Raw genomic sequence first — 20,067 nt, 5'->3', positions numbered from 1 at the left:
CTAAATGAATGAAAATGGAGAAAAGTATATGACAATGGAATGAAATGTTTTATGTTAAACCACACTTGTAATCCTTTAACACTTGGCCTCTTTAGTCTAAATTCTGTTGTGATAGAGCCATGTAAAGGCCAATTAAAGGCAGATTGTGAATTGCTGTGCATTGTTTTCACACTGATATATCAGAATGAAAGCACACATTTTGTAAATAAGCCACCTAAGAAATTTTATTTGAGTTTGTAATGCAACTTTCTGGAATTAGATAATTCTAATTTGCTTCATTTTCTTATTTTTTTAAGATTTATTTATTTTTATTGGAAAGGCAGATATGCAGAGAGAAGGAGAGACAGAGTAAGATCTTCCATCTGATGGTTCACATCCCAAGCGGCGGCAATGGCTGGAGCTGAGCCAGTCCAAAGCCAGGAGCTCTTCCGGGTCTCCCACGTGAGTGCAGGGTCCCAAAGCTTTGGGCCATCCTCGACTGCTTTCCCAGGGCCATAAGAAGGGAGCTAGATGGGAAGCGAGGCTGCCAGGATTAGAACCAGCACCCGTATGGGATCCTGGTGTGTTCAAGGCGAGGACTTTAACCACTATGCTATTGTGCCGGGCCTTTGCTTCATTTTTTTAAAGCATATGCGCAAGCAGTCTCAGATGCCTATAATTAGGGTTAAGAATTATGTCACTCCACTTAAGATGGCTACCTAAAAATGGCTTACATGTTAAAGGAGAATTAAGAGTTTAGAAATGATTGCCATTGTTATAGTTGCTTATGTCATAGTGATGTCCTTCCAACCTCTTGCAAGGAGAGAGCATTTTTTTTTCCCTTTGGGTAGTGTTTATTTGAACTTTTTTAAAAACATGTTTTATTCTCGTTTCCTATAAAATAGCTGTTTGTAAAGTTTATTAGTATTGTAATATTTCACATGAATGTTTTACAAAGTAGCCGAAAAGAATTCACATGATCCGGTTTTTATAAGATAACAAAAATTATATTTTATCACGTATTTATTAAAAACTGTAATCTATCATTTATTTTAAAAATTGCCCGGATATACAGAAAAATCTCGTGATGTGAATTAAAAACAACTCTGCCCCCTCATGTCCACACCAGTGTTTGATTTAGATAGGTTTAATCTTGAAGTGTAAACCAATGAGACTGAAGACCAAGCACTTCAGATCCTGAACAAGATAATAAAATACTCACAAGGCTTCTAGATCCTTGAGCTGATTGACATCAGTAAGGGAACCAACTTTTGACGTTGTGAAAGAAATGTGTTCATCTCCAATGATGATTTCAAGTTCCTGCTGGCCCACTCGATCAGGAGGAGGCCACAAAGCATCGTCCTCCTTGGTAATTTCACTGTCATCAATTCTTCTCTTCAGTTCCTCCATCACACTTTTATGTACATAAGCCTCTTTTCTGATCATGACATCATTTTTGTAATTACTGTTATTGGCATATCTTAATTTCCCATTGGGTCGCAACTCAAAGTCCAGGAGTTCATGGCTGAACTTACCCTTGTGACCCACGTAGTAGCGCAGGTAAAAGTCACTCCCCACAGCTTGCAGAAATCAGTCCGGGAACATTTTTAATAGCCTTATTTTCAGACTACTTATCAGTGTATTTCCAGACATGGTGTAAAAGAATGCAAGGAGAACATCTAGAAAACTTAAGAGCCTTTAGGCAAAATATCCATTGTAAATGATCCTATTAGCAATGTTCCCTGCAAATAATTTTCTAGGGAGGAGAGTTTCGTGATTGTGTTTTACCTAATGTATTAGTTGAGTTTTCCAGTGACTCATACATAACTGGCATGTTTTTTTTTGTTTTGTTTTGTTTGGTTTTGGAGAGGCCAGAGTAATGGGTGTGTAAATATCACTTTGGTGGCTAATGGAAATAGTTGGTTAAAAAGAGAGAAATTAGTGCTGGGGTTTGCTGGTCTTTGCTTTTCCTGACCTTACAGTTACCACCGTGACAGAGACTGCTGGTTGTACCCCACTGTCTGTTTTCTCTTTCTTACATAGTGATTGAACCCCTAAATCTTACTTCAGCATATGGCTACTTAGAATGAATACTGTTTCCTATTGCCTCTTAGAGCTAGAAGTGCTGCATCCTTTGAGACAATGAGACATGAGAGAGGTCCATATAACTTCTAGCAATGCTAGTTGAAAGAAGAAACCTTTCTTCCTTTCTTCTTTCCTGCAAGTTGGAATGCAGAAGTACTAGCCAGAGGTTCAGCAGCCTTCATAGATCAAGATGGTAATCAGAGGTTTTTAATTTCCCATTCCTACCTAAAAGACTATGGCATGAGTTACCAGCTTAAAACAACAAACATCATCTTACAATTTCTGTGATCAGGGATTCAGGAATAGCTTAGCAGGGTGGTTCTGACTCAGAATCCTCCATGAGATGGCCAGGACTATAGTCAGCTGAAGGTACAAAAGGGCTAAAACCCTTTTTCCTATTCACATGGCTGTTGGCAAGGTCAATTCCATGCCATTTGTGAAGAAGCCTTGGTTTCTCACCACTTGCGCATCGCCATAGGACTGCGTGGGTTTCTATGTGACATGCCATCCAGTTTCTGAGAGTTAATACAAAAGGAGCTCAAGAAAGGAGGTACACCATTACTCCTGCTATACTTGATTCATTATAACTAGTTCACCAAATCCAAGCAGCATTTAAGGGACTGGGACTGGATGTCATCTCTTTAAAAGAGGAGTAGTGTAGATGGAGTCATGACCTCTCTTGGCAAAGGTATCCACATCTTAATCCTCCCAAACCTGTGAATTCGTTACTTTCATGGAATGGAGGATTTGTTGATGTAATTACTGATCTTGAGATAAGGAAATTATCTTGGGTTTTTCTGTGTCAGTTCAGTGCACTCACAAGGGTCCTTATAAGAAGGAAGCAAGAGGGTTAGCGTGGGAATAAGAGTAGGAGGTGTTATAGTGGAAGCAGGTCTGCATGGCCATGGGTCAAGAAACGCACACAGCCTGTGCAAAGTGCAAAAAGCAAGGAGTGGATTGTAGTTTCCTCTGTAGAAACCTCTGTAGTTTCCAGTAGGAACACAGCCTTTGATTTCAGCTCTGTAAGACACTTTGATTTGAGTCCTGTAGGACTCATCTACAGAAATGTAAGGTAATAAATGTGTTGCTTAACCCACTAAGAATGTGTGAGTGTGTTTACAACAACAGGCATTTATACATGTATTTAAAAACTACTACCACTTATCCTGTAGCCACAATTATTTATAGTTCTTCCACATACAAAATAAGCTCATTCCTTCCGAGGTCCCAGAGTTTAACCCTAATGTTATAGCAGCAAGTCCAAGTTCAGACTGTTACTCTCTGAATAGGTCTAGACGCAGCTTCGTGGGTGTAATTCCTTCGACACAGTTACTCAAGGATATACTTGTCAATCCGAAGTTCTGTTACCACAAGGAAAAAGCTCCGTATTCCTTTGCCACAAAGACCAATGTAAGATGCTGGGGCAGACAGAATAATTGTGACAGACACACCTACTCCTGTCCCGACGAACAGGAAACCAGAGGCACATACAAGTCTGGTCCTCGGCAATTCTGATATCCACTTGGGCACTGGTTTGCAGCTTCACATTGAAAGCCTGAGGACGATTCTCTATGGCTTTTGGCTCTGACACCTGTTTTCTTGGTTTCGTCTTCCAAATCACACTTTGTTCAGGAAGGGGGTTTTGTGTTTGCGAGTAAATGGTTGTGTCGATCTGCTTCCTATTTATAGAATTGGGGGCATCCAAAGGATCCAAAGGCCTGTTTTGTTTCTTTGTGAATTCTTTTCCAGCTCAGGCTGACAGTGTTTCTGATAATACAGTTCTATCGAAAGTTTCGGGGTTCAGTCCGTGAGCTGAAAGTTGCAACCGCAGGTTTGAGATAGATCTTTCCTGTGTGCTTTTGCTGAAGATAAAGACCTTAAGGTTTTGGAAATTCTGCTTTTTTAAAAAAAAAGATTTATTTTTATTGAAAAGGCAGATATACAGAGGAGAGACAGAGAGGAAGAACTCCTGTCCTATGATTTACTCCCTAAGAGACGGCAACGGCCAGTGCTGCAGTGATCCGAAGCTAGGAACCAGGAGCTCCTCCGGGTCTCCCACACGGGTACAAGGTCCCAATGTCTTGGGCCATCCTCAACTGCTTTCTCAGGCCACAAGCAGGGAGCTGGATGGGAAGCGGGGCTGCCGGGATACGAAGTGGTGCCCATATGGGATCCCAGAGTTTTAAATGAGAACTTTAACTGCTAGGCCATGGCACTGGGCCCAGTTTTGCTGTCAAAATGAGAATGCCTGAGACATGTGCTTGCTTGTTTGGAGAACTATGTCTTGCTGAATGGAACTCCAAAGTACCACCCTGGAACACCAAGAACTCCAAGATACCACCCTGGAACACCATACCATCAGTCCTAGACCCCATTTCAAACTCTTGAATGTGACAGAGGATCCAGGATCCAGCTACTTAATACTGGGATTTCCTGAGTAGAAAAAATAGCCTAATCCTGACTCGGGTGTGGGTGTCACTGACAAATACATAACTAGCTAGTTCATGAACACGTTTACTACTCAGAACTCATTATTCAGGATCTGTTAAGCATCCATAATCTGTTCATCAATGTCCAGACTGAAGCCATCATTACATTTATTCACTTGATGGTGACACCTTATAAATAAGCATCGGTATTGTGGCACAGGGGGTCAAGGTGCTGCCTGTACCAGCCTTCTCTGTAGGTTGGCACTGCACATGCTGTAGGGCTGTTCCACATCCAATCCAGCTTTCTGCTAATATGCCTAGAAAAGCAGTAGAGGGAGACCCAAGTGTCTGGATCCTTGCATCCGTGTGGGAGAACTGGGAAAAGCTCCTGGCTCGTGACTTTGGCTTGGCCTAGCTATGGCCACTGTGGCCCCTTTAGACACGCAGCAGTGGATGGAGGAGCTGTCTGGCTCTGCCACTCCCCCTCGCAGTGTTGTTCTGACTTTCAAATAAGTAAATAAATAAAACCCTCTTTTTTTCTTTTTAAAAGGTGAGGAGTAAGAATGGAGTGGCGGGTTGGAAATGCTTGGAAAAATAAAGGAAGAAACTGATATGTTCATCTCAATAGATGCAAAAAGGACATAAAAAGCATTCTTTCATAATGAGAATGCTCAGTAAATTAGGATGGGAGGAATCCATATTAACACAATAAAGGCACAGATAGAATCACATGCAATAGTGAAGGGTCAAAAGCTTTTCAACATTGTACTTGAAGTCCTAGCCAGAGCCATTATGCAAGAAAAATAAGCCATCTTACTAGAAAAGGAAGAAGTGAAGTTGTCTCTGTGCCATGTCATGAGCTTACAAGTAGAAAATCCCGAAGACTCCCTGCCCAAACTGCTAGAAGCAATAAGATTCAGCTAAGTTTCTGAATGCAAAGCTAATGTATGAATACCAGCAGCACCCTTATCTATACTTTATGAGCTGCCAAAAAAGTAAGAAATTGCATTTATGATAGCAGAAAGAATCCAAAAGACTTGAATAGTGAACATCATAAAACATAGGAGCAGGCATTTGTCGTAGCAATCAAGATAGTCTTTGGAATGCCTGCATTCCGTATTGGAGTGTGCAGCTCAAGCCTCCACTCCGCCCCTGGTTAGAACTTGCTGATCATTCACACCCTGAGAAGCACAAGTCACGGCTCAAGCACTTGGGATCCTGCCACACTTCTGGGAGACACGGGTTGAGTTCCTGGCTCCTGGCTTCAGCTGTTGTGGGGATTTGGGGTGTGAACAAAATGTATGTCTCTGTTTTCTCCACCCTTCTGTCTGCCTTTTAAATAAATTATGTTTTTGAAAAAATTTATAAACCTCTGATGAAAAAGTACCCAAAATATGTGATCAACACATAATCAATAAAAATGCTAATGGAGCATTGTAAATATTTTCATGTTGTGCCTCTGGAGCCTGGTGTGTGCTGACCGCATACTTATGGCACATCTCTGCTTTGACTAGCCACAGTGCTAGTGCTCATGGCTACCAGCTTCAAAAGCTCAGCACTAGTCCATTGTGTCTCTGTTTTAAGATATTCTTTGAGAGACAGAACTGGGCTGAGAGTGGATCTAGGGATCAGGAACTCCACCCAGGTCTGCTGGGGAAGGGGGGGGCACAGGAGCAGGGATCTGACTACTTGAGCCATCACATCTGCTCCCCAGGGACTGCACTGGCCTGAAGCTGAAGTCAGGAATCAAAACCCGATACTGTAAGATGTGTTACCACTAGGCTCAACAGCAACTCATGCTTACTTCTTACATGCACAGGATCTGCAACATGTCCCTTATAGAAAACTTTTTAAAATGCCTGAGAGCCTACCAGCTGATCGGTGCGATGGACTGTGCCGGGCCCTGTACTTGTAGCACATACAAGAATCTGGTTTGAACACATCTCAGACAAAGTTTCTTTGGAGATCTCCCCAATCAAAATGCTGGACTCAGAACCAAACCAAGAAAAGAGAGAAGACAGAACAGGTCAACCAACCATCTCAGCTATATCTTGGCAGTGAAATATGGGGCAAATGGAGACACTATGACGGACTATGCCAATCAGTGGATTCTTTAAGGACCTCCTAGTGCTTGGAGTGGCAAGATTGGCAGTGAATCATAACTGTTGCAATATCAAAATCACCTGAGCAAGAACCTCAGAGCATGCCCTACATCCGGGTCCTGGGAGGGGTAGGATATTGGGTGGGCCTTCTCCCTTAATACCCCCTTTAAACATGAAGGAAACAATATGGAAAAAATAATAGTCTTATCCACTTTCCTGTAGCCCTTGAACCTTTTTAACCCTAATTAGCTATGTAAAGATTGTCAAAATAAAATAAATAAAGAAAAAAAAATGGAAACAAAAAAAAAATGCCTGAGAGCCTTTTTTTTTTTTAAAGATTTACTTTATTTTTGTTGGAAATGCAGATATATACAGAGAGAAGATAGAAAGATCTTCCATCCACTGACCCACTTTCCAAGGAGCCGCAGCAGCCAGAGCAGAGCCAATACAAACCCAGGAGCCAGGAGATTCCTCCTTTTCTCTCACACTGGTGCAGGGTCCCAAGTAAGTGCCTGAAAGGCTAAGCCTGGCTTAATCCATTTGTGCTGCTGAAACAAAATGCTACAGGCAAAATTGATGAGCTATTGACTCTTTTTTGTTTTTTAAGATTTATTTTTATTGGAAAGGCGGATCTTCCATCCGATGATTCACTCCCCAAGTGAGTGCAACGGCTGATGCTATGCTGATCCGAAGCCAGGAGCCTCTTCCAGGTCTCCTGGGCAGGTGGCATGGTCCCAAAGCTTTGGGCGGTCCTTGACCACCTTCCCGGGCCACAGGCAGGGAGCTGGATGGGAAGTGAGGCCGCCGGAATTAGAACCGGCACCCATATGGGATCCCGGGCTTTCAAAGAGAGGACCTTAACCACTTGCGCCACCGCACTGGGCCCGAGCTATTGACTCTTATTTCTCATGGCTCTGGAGGCTGAGAAGTCCATGCCCAAAGTGCCAGCAGAGGAGAAGCTACAGTGTTCAGCAGTGGCGAAGGGCCGCTCCTGCTGCTGCTTGCACTGGTGTCCATGCTGGCCACACCAGTGTTCTCTTTACAACTAGTTGTTACCCTGCACATGTAATACGTCTCCTTACAGGTATTTCCAAAAACTGTTGACAAAAGAAGAAAGCAATCTTGGAGGAAAAATAATCCTAACACAATCATTCCATTTCTAAAATACTTTGAGGAGTTGGCAGCCTGGGTAAAGCAAGAATTGATTTAAACTTTAATGGGGGAGAAAAGGAACCCGGTAAATGATCATTGGGTTTCTGGGCATTCAGCTCCTTAGCTATGTGGACTAGGCCTTTGTGGACAGCGAGAGCTGTCTCTGGCATTCTGGAGCTGGCTCATGCTCTTCCTCATCCCCAGGTTCCCCTTAACCCAGCAAGATCCTTCTGTAACAGCCTGCTTGATCCACTCTGCTGTTCCCATCCCATGCACACCCATCTTGTCATTGTTTTTTAAAGATGCATTCTTTTTATTGGAAAGGCAGATTTAAAGAAAAGGAAATATAGAAATATCTTCCATCTGTGCACTCACTCCCCAGGTGGCCATAACAGCCAAAGCTGAGCTGATCGAAAGGCAGGAGCCAGGAACTTCTCCCATGCAGGTGCAGAGTCCCAAGGCTTTAGGCCATCCTCCAGTGCTTTTCCAGGCCACAAGCAGGGAGCTGGATGGGAAGCATAACAGCTGGTATATGAATCAGCACCCATATGGGATCCCGGTGCGTTCAAGGTGAGGACCTTAACCATTACGCTATCACGCAGGGCCCAGATCATTAAATTATGAAGTTATGTTTTCCTGTCAAGATTTATCCTGAGTCATGCCTAGTCTGCTTAATTATCTTGATGATTTCAGGACTTTAGATAAGAGTTCATCATCTTCTCTCCCTGCTGCACACATTTCCTTTCTCCTTTCCTTTTTTTCCTTCCATCATATGTATATACCATTTTTACTTGATACTGTGGAAACAATTTTCAAAATGGCAAGTTACCAGTCTCAGGTGGATGTGCTGTTGGGATGGATCCCATAGACTGTGACAGGGGACGTGGATGTCCTGTTGGGATGGGATCCTAGGGATTGTGAGGGGACAGGATCCCAGGGACTGTGACAGGGGACGTGGATGTACCACTACCTGCCATCGCTCTGTGTTTTTTTGCAGAAGTTTCTTCAATATCAACATTTTAAAGATCCTAGACTCAGATGGTCTTAAACCTAATTCCATCAAAGCAGGTGATACAGTAAGTTTGTATATCATGCTTCTGAATTGGATCAATATTTGTGAAATGTAATTAATCATATATAAAATGTCTTTCACTGTTGCTCCTGTAGAAACATTTAATAAATGGAGAAGGTCAACGTTCCCTCTTTTAAAAGATGAAATTCAGATGAAGTTAGAGAAGACATAAAACAAGTACTTGAGTATCTCTCTGACTTGACCTGAGGTTTTACTATCTGGGTAAGACTGTGTAATCAATCCCATACATGTTCACAATGGGGCAGGCCACAAAAAAGCTACAAAGAACTGAAAGAACTAGTTACATATTAAATATATATATATATATATATATATTTACTGGCACTGAAAGGGACATACATTTTTCTTATCATGTTTAACTCTTTTGTGCCCCCACTAGTATTTCAGCATTTATTTTACATTAAAAATTTTTCATTTACTTGTATTTTGTTTGAGAGATAAGATAGTCATACACAGAGCAAGAGGGAAACACCTTCCACTCACTGGTTCATTCATTCACCAAACGCCTCAACAGCCAGGTCTGGGCCAAGTCAAACTAGGGGTCCAAAACTCAGTGGAGGTTTCCTGCAGGGACGGCAGGAAGCCAAGTGCTGGATCCTCACCTGCGGCCTCCCAGGGTGTTCATTAACAGGAAGCTGGGATTGTTACAGGAGAGGAAGCTCGGAGGACCTTGTCTTCAAGCAAGGAAGTAATTTTTATTTCTGAAACTAGTCATATCAACACTCAGCAGGTCAGAATGATCTCAAAACCGAGCAAAAGATTTGAACAGAAAGGACCAAAGAAGCACATGAGAAGATGTTCAATGTCATTAAAATGGCATTTCTCACTGAGAAAATGTAAAACAAAGTCAGAAAGACATAGCATTTCATAGCCTCTATGGATCATATTAAAATTTTTTCATATATACTTTTTTATGCTTATAGGCTATTTATTTTGTTTTTAAGATTTTATTGATTTTTATTGGAAATTCAGATCTACAGAGAGAAGGAGAGACACAGAGAATGATCTTCCATCTACTGGATCACTCCCCAGGCGGCCTCAATGGCTGGAGCTAAGCCAATCTGAAGCCAGGAGCCATGAGCCTCTTCCAGGGTCCCAGGGCTTTGGGCCGTCCTCAACTGCTTTCCCAGGCCACTAGCAGGGAGCTGGATGGGTAGTGAAGCAGCCAGGATACAAAGCAGTGCCTAAATGAGATGCTTTTATATGCAAGGCAAGAACTTTAGCTACTAGACAATTGCTCCGGGGCCTATAGATTATTATTTTGAAAAAGGGGGGGAATCTCAATTGAACTTGAACTGTGGTTATGCAACAAGGAGGAGGAATCCACCATGGCGGGAGGGTTAGGGGTGGGTGGGGGGAGTCCCAGTACCTATAAAACTGTGTCACATAATACAATGTAATTGATAAAAAAATGAAATGCATTAAAAAATTAAAAATAAAAAAGGGAGGGATTGTTGCTAACAATGTGGGGGAATTGGAACTCAAAAAAATTAGATGGAGGTCTTGATCTGTTTCCCTCTGTGTTTATCTCTCTCAAAAGAAAAACAAAAACAAATTGAAACAAATAAAACTATGGAGTGAGGCATTTACCCCAGCAGTTAAAATGCTGGCTGAGATGCCCACTTCCCATGTTCAAGTGCCTGGTTTCAATGCCCAGCTCTGCTCCTGAATCTAGCTGCTTGCTAATGTAGACCCTTGGAGGTGGAAGTGAGAACTTGGGTAGTTGGGTTTCTACCACCTACACGGAAGACCTGGGTTGAGTTTGTGGCTCCCGGCTTAGCGGGGGGCCTTGTGTCAGCCACAGTGGGCATGTGGAAACAGCCAATGAGTGGGAGCTCTCTCTTCCTCCCAAATAAGTAGTAGTTTCTTTTTTTTTTTTAAAGATTTATTTTTATTATTTTGTTTATTGGAAAGGTGGATATACAGAGAGGAGAGACAGAGAGGAAGATCTTCCGTCCGATGATTCACTCCCCAAGTGAGCGCAATGGCCGATGCTATGCCTATCCGAAGCCAGGAGCCTCTTCCGGGTCTCCCACGCGGGTGCAGGTTCCCAAAGCTTTGGGCTGTCCTTGACTGCTTTCCCGGGCCACAGGCAGGGAGCTGGAAGGGAAGCGGGGCTGCCGGGACTAGAACCGGCGCCCATATGGGATCCGGACATGCTAGGCGAGGACCTTAACCACTGCACCACGGCGCCGGGCCCTAAGTAGTATTTTCAATTTCAAAAGAGAAACGAATTTAGAAATCAGTATGTGCCAAACCACATGCTTGGCATTGGGAGGAAGATGAAGCCCTCACCCTGGAGGTTCTGTGCTAGGGGCTGTGCCAGACAATAAACAGTGTATGCCATATAGGAAGGGTCTGGAAGAAGTCAGTGGGTCCTCATCCACCAGAATTTTAAGAAACTTCTTAAACTTGCCAATTTAACACTGCAGGTGTCTTCTCTGAGTGTCACATGAGCTAGGCCTCTGAAAAGTAGTACTTTTTCAGGGTGGGATGGGGCAAATACTCCTAAGCCAATTTAAAGGGTGAATCATTTAAACTCTCTCTTCTACATTGCCTATTCATCCCAAATCCCTCCTACAAAAATCTTGGAGTCGTCCCTGATTTCATGGTAATTCCTACCAAATAGAGTGAGTGAATGATCAAACATGGACAGAAAGGATACTGAGGCTCTAGAGGAAGTGGACACACTTTTAAGTAAGTAGCCATAAGAAGCATTCTGCCCCTTTCCTAGCTGGCTCTGGTGAGAGAAAGAGCATCTCTTGGATTTCAACTCAAGAGGAGGCAGAGTTCTGGCTACCAGATTCCGACTAGCCATTCTGAATACTCCAAGAAGCCAGGCCTTGTGACTTCCTTGGGAAGCTTTGCCTCCCTTCCCCCCACTACAATGGTCTGCTAGTGTCCTGGGGCCACCTGGGGTTGTGATCCTCAGCCTGCCTTGCAGATAGAGGGGATCTGGTGGGAACAGCTGTCTTTCCTGCAGGAGAAGGGCAGCAGTGACTGTGAGAAAAAGCTGCCCAAGTTCAGAGCAGCAGAGACCAACAAAGGCTGTGTAATGAAGATGTCATCAATAAAGGGCGGGGCAGAAGGCAAGGTTACTAAGGAACAGGTGCCAAGGGACTCACATATGCTTCACACCTTTGAATAAGGTGGATTGCTTTTCCCTTGGTAGTTTGATCTACCCTGACCCCTCCCTGCCCGCTACCAAAATGAGCCTTTGGCTTATACTGCTGCTGCAGTTAGTACAGGCACCACCTCCTCAGGTGTGGGACCAGAACTTGGTCCAGCTGACTCCCGAGGCCTGGTCTACCCAATCTATGGGTGGACTAGATGAGTTCAGTGCACTGACAACTGAAATAGACCCCAGTGGCTTTGATGACCTGGGGTCTACAAATGTTCTAGATGACAATGTCGTCTATCCTGGTGGCTTCCCGATGGAATTAGAGGAACACCCAGGTGAGCTCCTGGAGACCTTTGATGGGGCAGAACCATCTGAACTTCAGCCGGAGGACATACCTCAAAGCCCCGAGACTCTTGAGGAGGGCCAGCTTTCATTGCTCCAAAAAGAAGGCTTAGCCCAGGTTCCACAGCCTCTCAAGGAGACTACACCTTCTCCAATGCTGCAGGGATCTCCAGTTCAGATCTCTGCTGCTGAAGAAGCTGTCCGGCAGCTTGTTCAAAATGAGATCAGTGTTCCACGTCCACCGCTGCAATCTACTTTGCCAAGCATCACAGGGAGGCCAGCGGATGTGATGCTCACAATTACACTACAGCCAGGTGGTGAAGTTCAAAGTACTCTGGGCCAGCTGCAGGCCCCAGTTCAGCCTGCGGGGATCTCGCAAGGGGAATCCCCTCCCTCAATCCCACAAGAGGCTCCAGCTCAGACTCCAGGCCCTTCTGTAGACCTAGAGCCTTTCCCGAGTAATCAAGAGGAGTCTGCTCAGTATGCTGAGCCTTCAGTGGAGGTGGAACCTCTAGGCCAGCAGGTGGCCCCAATTCCTCCTGCTCCAGGCCCATCTGTGGGAACAGAATCTCTTCCAGGCCACCAGGTGACCCCAGCTCAGAGTGCACGTCCTTCTGTGGAGGTCACATCTCCTCCCACCCAGCTGGAACAGCCAACTCAGGATGCTGAGCCTTCGTTGGAGGCAGAACCTTCTCCAGGCCAGCAGGAACAGAAAGCTGTTGAAGAGGTTGAGTCTATATCTTCGCCAGAAATACCTCAGGAAGAGGAACCCTCATCTGAGGAAATCAGACTGTCTCCAGCCCAGCAGGAAGCTCCAGCTCCAGTGTCAGAGACCGAAGAAGTGAAATCTCCACCTGCAGAGTCTCATGAGGCGGCAGTTCCTCCTGAAGGTCAGTCTCCAACATTGCCGAGTGTGTCGGTTAACCCTGTAGAGATCATGACTGAGGCTATAACTTCAAGCCAACAGGAAGTTGCAGCTCAGGCCTCGGGGAACACTGAGCTGGACCTGACACTCCTGAAAGGAGGTGACCACTCAACAGTTTCCACAAGTATTGTTGAGTCAGGAGATCCTGAGGTCACCTTCACTTCACCTTCAGAGGTTGAGCCTTACCCAGCCTTACCTTCTTTAGCTGAGCCAAAGGCCATGGATGAGACTGCAGCTTCCCCTAAGGAGATAGAGCCTATCCCTACAGAATGGGAATCTCCAGCTGAACCCCTGGAGGCCCTTCCGATCACCCTTCCATCTCCACCACGGCTGAAAGTGTCCGCTCAACATCCGGAAATGACTGTGGGTTCCAAAACCCAACCCCAAGTATATTACCTGACTCCATCTCCTACTACAGAGGGTGTCATTTCTTCGGAGCCCCTAACCCAACCTCCAGAGCCACTTCAAGAATCTGTAGATGAGGAGGCAATAGTCCCCAAACCAGCTCAGGAGCAGGCTCCGTATTTAATATTACCCAGGGTCACCTTTCAGCCTTTGAAGCTGCAGCTGACTATAACTCCAGGACCCAGTGTGGAGGCTGAACATTCTACAGCCCTGAAGACCACAACAACTCTGGACTCTGAGATTTCACATCCAGACCAGGTCCAGACTCACCATGCAGCCCTGCCCAAGGTCACAGTTGCACACTGGGACCTGGGAAATACCCCAACTCCAGAACTCAATATAGAGGTTGACCAGGCTCCAACCACTCAGGAGACCCCTGTGCAGCTTACAGAGCCATCTACAGAGGTGGCAGCTCAACCTCCAGTGTTGCAAGAGGTGGCCGTTCCAACGCCAGCTCCACCTCAACCTCCAGTGACACCCAGTGTCACAGATCAGACCTTGAACCTACCACCTACACCTACCAATGGTCCAGAACCCACTGCAGAGGCTGAGCACGAAACCGCCCTGAAAGAACCTACAGGAACGAGTCCAGATGCAATTCTGACTCAGCATCTAAACCCGAGTCCTGCTGTGGAGGTCGAACATTCTACAGCCCCGAGGAGTGCCAAAACACCACCTCCAGGTGTCCCTGAGGTGACACTTCCACAGGCAGAGCTGGTTCAGGCGCAGCATCCAAACCTGACTGAAGTCACAGTTCAGGCGTTTGATATTCAGCTGGCTTTTCAATCCAGAATTGCGGAAGTTGAATCATCTCCAGCCCTGCAGAAGACCTCAGCTCAGCCTCCAGAGCCTCCATTGGAGGTTGTAGCTCCAATTCAGCATATAGTGCCAGTCAGTGTCACAGTTGAAGCTGTGAAGACAGAAATTTTCAAAATCCCAGAACCCACCACGTTGGCTGAACAGTCTACAGCCCTGGAGACTACATCAGCAGCACCTCCAAGGCATTCTGAGGTGCCACCTACATATACAGACCAGAGCCAGACTCAGCAAGTCACAGGCAATCCTCTCAATTTATCTACAGAGGTCAAGCCTACAACTATTTCGGTTACTCTAACTCGGCCACCAGAGCCAACTAGTGATATAGTAACTGTAGCAACATCAACCCGAGTCACGGGTCAACCTTCAGATTCCCGAGTCACGGGTCAGCCTTCAGATTCCCGAGTCACGGGCCAGCCTTCAGATTCCCGAGTCACGGGTCAACCTTCAGATTCCCGAGTCACGGGTCAGCCTTCAGATTCCCGAGTCACGGGTCAGCCTTCAGATTCCCGAGTCACGGGCCAGCCTTCAGATTCCCGAGTCACGGGTCAGCCTTCAGATTCCCGAGTCACGGGTCAGCCTTCAGATTCCCGAGTCACTGGTCTGCTTTCAGAGTTGGAGCCTATCAAAGCTCCAGTCCCTGCTCCAGAGGTTGGCCCTTCTAAAATCCTGAAGACTACAGCTCCACCTGCAGGGCAGTTTCCAACTTTGTATCCTGAAGTCAAGGCTGCTGAGTATGCTACCCAGCTAACTACTTTCATTGAGTCAAAAGAAAGCACCCCCAACAGCACGGACATCTGCGAGCTCTGTACCTGCAAAAATGGAATGCTGTCATGTACCAATCTCAGCCCGTGGCAGAAGCTCCACCAAGTGCCTGTGCCAGGATCCTTCAGTGCCCACAATGACACCTTCACCATCTTGTAAGAACTACCCTTCCTCAGAGTTCTCTAGATCTTGTCTGTCACAGTAGCCTTTTGCTCAATACCTTGCTGGGCCTTCCTCCTGACTCAACCTGTATTTCCTGACTTCCTATCGTGACATTTTTCTTGTCACCTTTCCTTCTCCTTCTCTTAAAAAAAAAAATTAGATTTACTGGAAAGGCAGAATTACAGCAAGAAGAGAGATCTAGAAAAAGTGATCTTACTTCTGCTGCTTTACTCCTCATATTGCCACAATGGCTGGGGCTGGGCCAGGCCAAAGGTAAGGAGCAAGAGCTTCTTCTGGGTCTCCTGTGTGGGTTCAGGGGCCCAAGCACTTGAGCCATTTTCCACTGTATTCCCAGGCACATTAGTGGGGAGCTGGATAGGAAGTGGAGAAGCTGGTCATCAAACCGGTACCCATATGTATGGGATGCCAGCATCCTGACAGCCTGACCTGTTACCCTTGACTGTTGGAATCAGCAAGGCTTAGTAGACAGCTTGTCTGCCAAGAACTGACTTACAAAGCAATGAAAGATATTAAATGAACAACCTTGAATATCAGCTACAGGGGTTTCAGAGTTATACTATGAGCTGCAGAAAACCCTGAAAGTTTTCAAGCAAGAGAGAGGTGATCAAAACAGAAAGATTATTTTTTTAAAGATTTATTATTATTATTTTTTATTGGAAAGGTGGATATACAGAGAGGAGAGACAGAGAGGAAGATCTTCCGGCCGATGACTCACTCCCCAAGTGAGCGCAACGGCCAGTGCTATGCCGATCCGAAGCCAGGAGCCTCTTCTGGGTCTCCCACACGGGTGCAGGGTCCCAAAGCTTTGGGCCGTCCTCGACTGCTTTCCCGGGCCACAAGCAGGGAGCTGGAAGGGAAGCGGGGCTGCCGGGATTAGAACCGGCGCCCATATGGGATCCCGGGCATGCTAGGTGAGGACCTTAACCACTGCACCACGGCGCCGGGCCCAACAGAAAGATTATTTTTAAAAATTTTAAAAGAAATTGATCATTGTCTTAATTTTTTTCTATGCATTTATTCAAAAGGCAGAGAGACAGATTCAGAGAGTTTCCATTTGCTAGTTCATTCTCTAAATGCCTGAACAACAGGCACTGGGTTGGTCAAAGTGGGCTAAGAACCCAACCCAGGTCTGCCATGAGGGTGGCAGGAGGGCAGCTATTGGAGCCAGCTCCACTACCTTCTGGGTGTGTGTGGGCAGAAAGCTGAAGTCAGTAACTGGAGCCGGGTAGGAGCCCAGGCACTCTGACGTGAGATGTGTTTTAGTTACTAGGCCAAAAGCCTGTTTCAGAAATATGATTTTAGACACTATATGGAGAGTCATCTAGAGAGGAAAGCTTACTTCAGGGACATTAAAAAAAAAGACCTCTAGTAAAATCAAGGAATAAAATGAGAATGAGACCAAGTCACCAGCTATGATAGGAATGAAAAGAAAGTCCCTGAGATGAAAAAGGCCGGATGGACCTAGAAACTGATCAAAGGCTGGTGGGTGGATGTATGCACAGAAGAAAAAATATGACTGCAAGCTTTGTCCTGGGTGCTGGTGAGAGTGAGTGGCCTCACAGATGCAGACAGCAATCAGAAAGGAGAGACAATCTGAGGGAGGTGTGTTCAGTTTTAATACTTTATGTTGGTGAACATAATGCACACAAAGCCTTCTGGTTGAATGGGAATGTCCACCAGGCAGAACACGCAGGTACAACCGTGTTGTACATAAGCCATGCAGGAGCACTGTTGATGATGGAGTGAAGACAGAAGCACAGGTAAAGACTCAAAGTTACCCAGACTTGAAACTTACAGTATTTAAGATTGCTTTGGAATGTGGATGATTCATGGGTACATTCTTACTTTGCCAAAGGATCATGGAACAAAGAGAAAAAAATATCAGAATCTACACCCCCACACCCTTTATCATCCTATCCTCTCTACTCCACTATCCATAAGACACTCCCATCTCCATGAGGATATGTGTCCCTCCTCCCAGTTTCTCTCCCTTGCACTTTTCCCTGAGGGAGGTGATGTTTTGCTCCTGGCTCAGTCATTTGATTTTTCCATCCCTCACCATGGCTATGGCCAGTGACCCATTCATGTCAACACATTAGTCCATCTGATTTTGCATTGTCCATGTCCATTCACGTAGGTAGAATAATTGCAGTAGAAGGTACTTGGCCAAAGTGTTAGAATTACTGTACGTTGGAGTTTCTTTATTCTTATTTGCTGCTGAAGATAAATTGATCCATTGTTCTCAGCTGAATTATTTTCTTACTGATTTGCAAAAGGACCAGTTTAGACACCCAGGGAATTTTGGAGGCAGTATGTCCCTCAAATGCAACTGATTGGCATTATCTATCAAAGAGATTGCACAAAGAGGAAGTTAAGCATCTGAAGGGACACCTCAACGTTTGTGCCAGGACCCCATGTTCTTCTTTCTTAATTGTGCCTGCCATCAGGTGAAGCTCTAGAAACTAGAAAGCTGGTAGTAATATCCATATTCAATATCCCCATGAAGTTGCTACGAGTGTTTTCCTTGTTCTGTTCATTGTGTTCCTATCTATTCAAGGATATGAACTGTGCTTCTTTACAGAAATTTCCAAGGAAACGCTATATCCTACATTGACCAAAATGTGTGGAAAGCATATCGCTGGGCTGAGACTTTGTGAGTATATTCTCTCTAAATATGGATACAAAAAAAAAGTAACTGCATCTTAAACTCTTTGGTCCAGTATTAGAGGTCAGAATGTCTTGGAAAAGGTATTTACCCCTTCATGTTAACAAATCAACCTCTACTTATTACAGTTCTAAAACACAGTATTTGCAATGAGACCACTGAAGTTTATTTTTCATCTTGTAAGTAATACATGATTATATTATTTTTTATTTAAGATTTCTTTGCTTTTGTTGGACAAATTATTCTTACAAAGAGGAGAGACAGAAAGATTCTGTATCTGTTGGCTCACTTTCCAAGTGGCCTCCACAGGCAGAACTGAGCCGAGGTGAAGCCAGGAGCCAAGAGCCTCTGCTGGCTCTCTCTTATGGGTTCAGGGTCCTAAGGCTTTAGGCCATCTTCTACTGCTCTTCCAGGCCCTAAGGTAGGGAGTTGGATGGAAAGTGGAGCAGCCGGGACGTGCACTGGTGCCCACATTGGATCCCAGCTCTTGCAAGATGAGGATTTAGCCATTGAGCTTTCATGCTGGGCTCCATGATTACGTTCTTAAGAGACTAAAAACTGATACAGTAAAAATCTTCTTGTAGTGTAACATTCCATCCCTGAAGTAAGCTGCTGTGACTGTGATATACATCGCTCCAGACCTTCTCTTATGTTTTTCTGCACATCATTTAGACACAGGAAAACTAGTGTGATATGTGGGCTTTTTTTTTTTTAAGATGTAATTGTTTTACTTGAAACTCATTAGAGTTACAGAGAAAGGGAGAAAGTTCTAACTTGCATTTAAGTGGCACCCTACTGAGGGTTCCTCCACATCAGAGTTATTCCTGAATAAAAATTGTTGTTATTCTTCATTTTGATCCAGGATTCTCAGTGGAAATTATGTGACTGAATTACATAAGGATTCATTTGAAGGCTTGCTATTCCTGCAGCACTTGTAAGTTAGTTAAGCACATTTATTTCTGAGATTTTAGTTGTTTTCTATCAAATGAATAAGGTGTTTCAATAATCTCTAAAGTTTCTTCTAGTATTAAAATAACAATTCTGTAAGTATGTATAGGGTCTCATGCATTGAATCCATACTATTCATTTTGAATTCTTCAAGCGTAATAGCTGGGTATTTGGAGGGGTTGGTCAGGGGGAGGAATGCCAAGGATTTGGCCATCTTCCACTGCCTTTCCAGGCATAGAGCAGGAATGTAGATGGAAAGTGGAGCAGTGAACTCAAACCAGGGCCCATATGGGATGTTGGCATGGCAGGGCTGTTTTACCTACTATACCACAATGGGCTCCAAATGCCATGCATCTTTATTAGGCCGATTATTGCTACTCTTAGGAAATAGATTCTTCTTTCCAATTTATACAGCTGAAGGACAGTGGGTAGAAACAGCCTTATCTGACACTAACAATAATCCTTTGAATGACCAAGCTCTCTAGGCCTGAAGGGGACAATTGCTTCCATCTTTTTCTTCTGGACTCCCAAACCTTATAGACCTGATCTGGAGAAAAACAGAAGAGATAATAACTGTCCAGTACAACAGGCCCTTCCTTGCTTTTAGTGGGAAGTCCTTTGCAAGCTAGTTATTCTCTGTCAGCATCTATATTGTCATCCCTTTTTAAAATGCCATCATTTTTCATAACTGAAAGAGAATGCTAAGCACTTAGTCTAGTTTGAGGCTCTAAAATGTGTAAGGCAGGCTTCCTACCCTCCTAGGAGCTGCAAGATCGCTTGCAGGGGAAACACGCACAGAAATCAAACATGATCCAACAAACAGGTCGATGACAACACACTGCAGAGGGTCAGTGGAGTAATGCAACCACATTCCTTAAACACTAGTGATTTAGAAAAAAAAATTAAAAGAAAAAAAAACTAGTAACTTGTTCCTCCTTCCGTTCACTCACTCCTTAGCTATTCCTTTATTTCCTAAGTATCTGAGTTTGCTTTGTTTCCATGAGCCAGGTGGAAACATGATAAGCAGTGCGCATCAGCAAAGCCAAGTCCATGCTTT

The 20,067-nt window shown here is 44.6% G+C and overlaps 1 protein-coding gene, 1 long non-coding RNA gene and 1 pseudogene across 2 annotated transcripts; 2 read left to right on the top strand and 1 right to left on the bottom strand.

The window, feature by feature from the left end:
* Window positions 1-722: 722 nt before the first annotated feature.
* Window positions 723-4,011, bottom strand: LOC121162352 (annotated as a pseudogene).
* Window positions 4,012-8,279: 4,268 nt separating this feature from the next.
* On the top strand, window positions 8,280-9,593 carry LOC121162277. The gene is made up of 2 exons (XR_005884778.1): window positions 8,280-8,317; window positions 8,745-9,593. It is a non-coding gene; the product is annotated as an uncharacterized LOC121162277 (long non-coding RNA).
* A 2,979-nt stretch (window positions 9,594-12,572) lies between these two features.
* LOC121162349 (leucine-rich repeat-containing protein 37A3-like) lies at window positions 12,573-15,516 on the top strand. Its single transcript, XM_040989335.1, has 2 exons — window positions 12,573-14,819; window positions 14,901-15,516. Exons 1-2 carry the CDS (start codon window positions 12,593-12,595, stop codon window positions 15,371-15,373), a joined length of 2,700 nt encoding a protein of 899 aa, XP_040845269.1. The 5' UTR covers window positions 12,573-12,592; the 3' UTR covers window positions 15,374-15,516.
* The last annotated feature ends 4,551 nt before the right edge of the window (window positions 15,517-20,067 follow it).

The sequence above is a fragment of the Ochotona curzoniae genome, unplaced genomic scaffold, assembly GCF_017591425.1.
Source record: "Ochotona curzoniae isolate NIBS_2020 unplaced genomic scaffold, NIBS_Ocur_1.0 contig_520, whole genome shotgun sequence".
Classification (NCBI taxonomy): Eukaryota; Metazoa; Chordata; class Mammalia; order Lagomorpha; family Ochotonidae; genus Ochotona; species Ochotona curzoniae.
The sequence above is the reverse complement of the archived record's forward strand: the minus strand, read 5'-3'. Positions and strand labels throughout refer to the sequence as shown.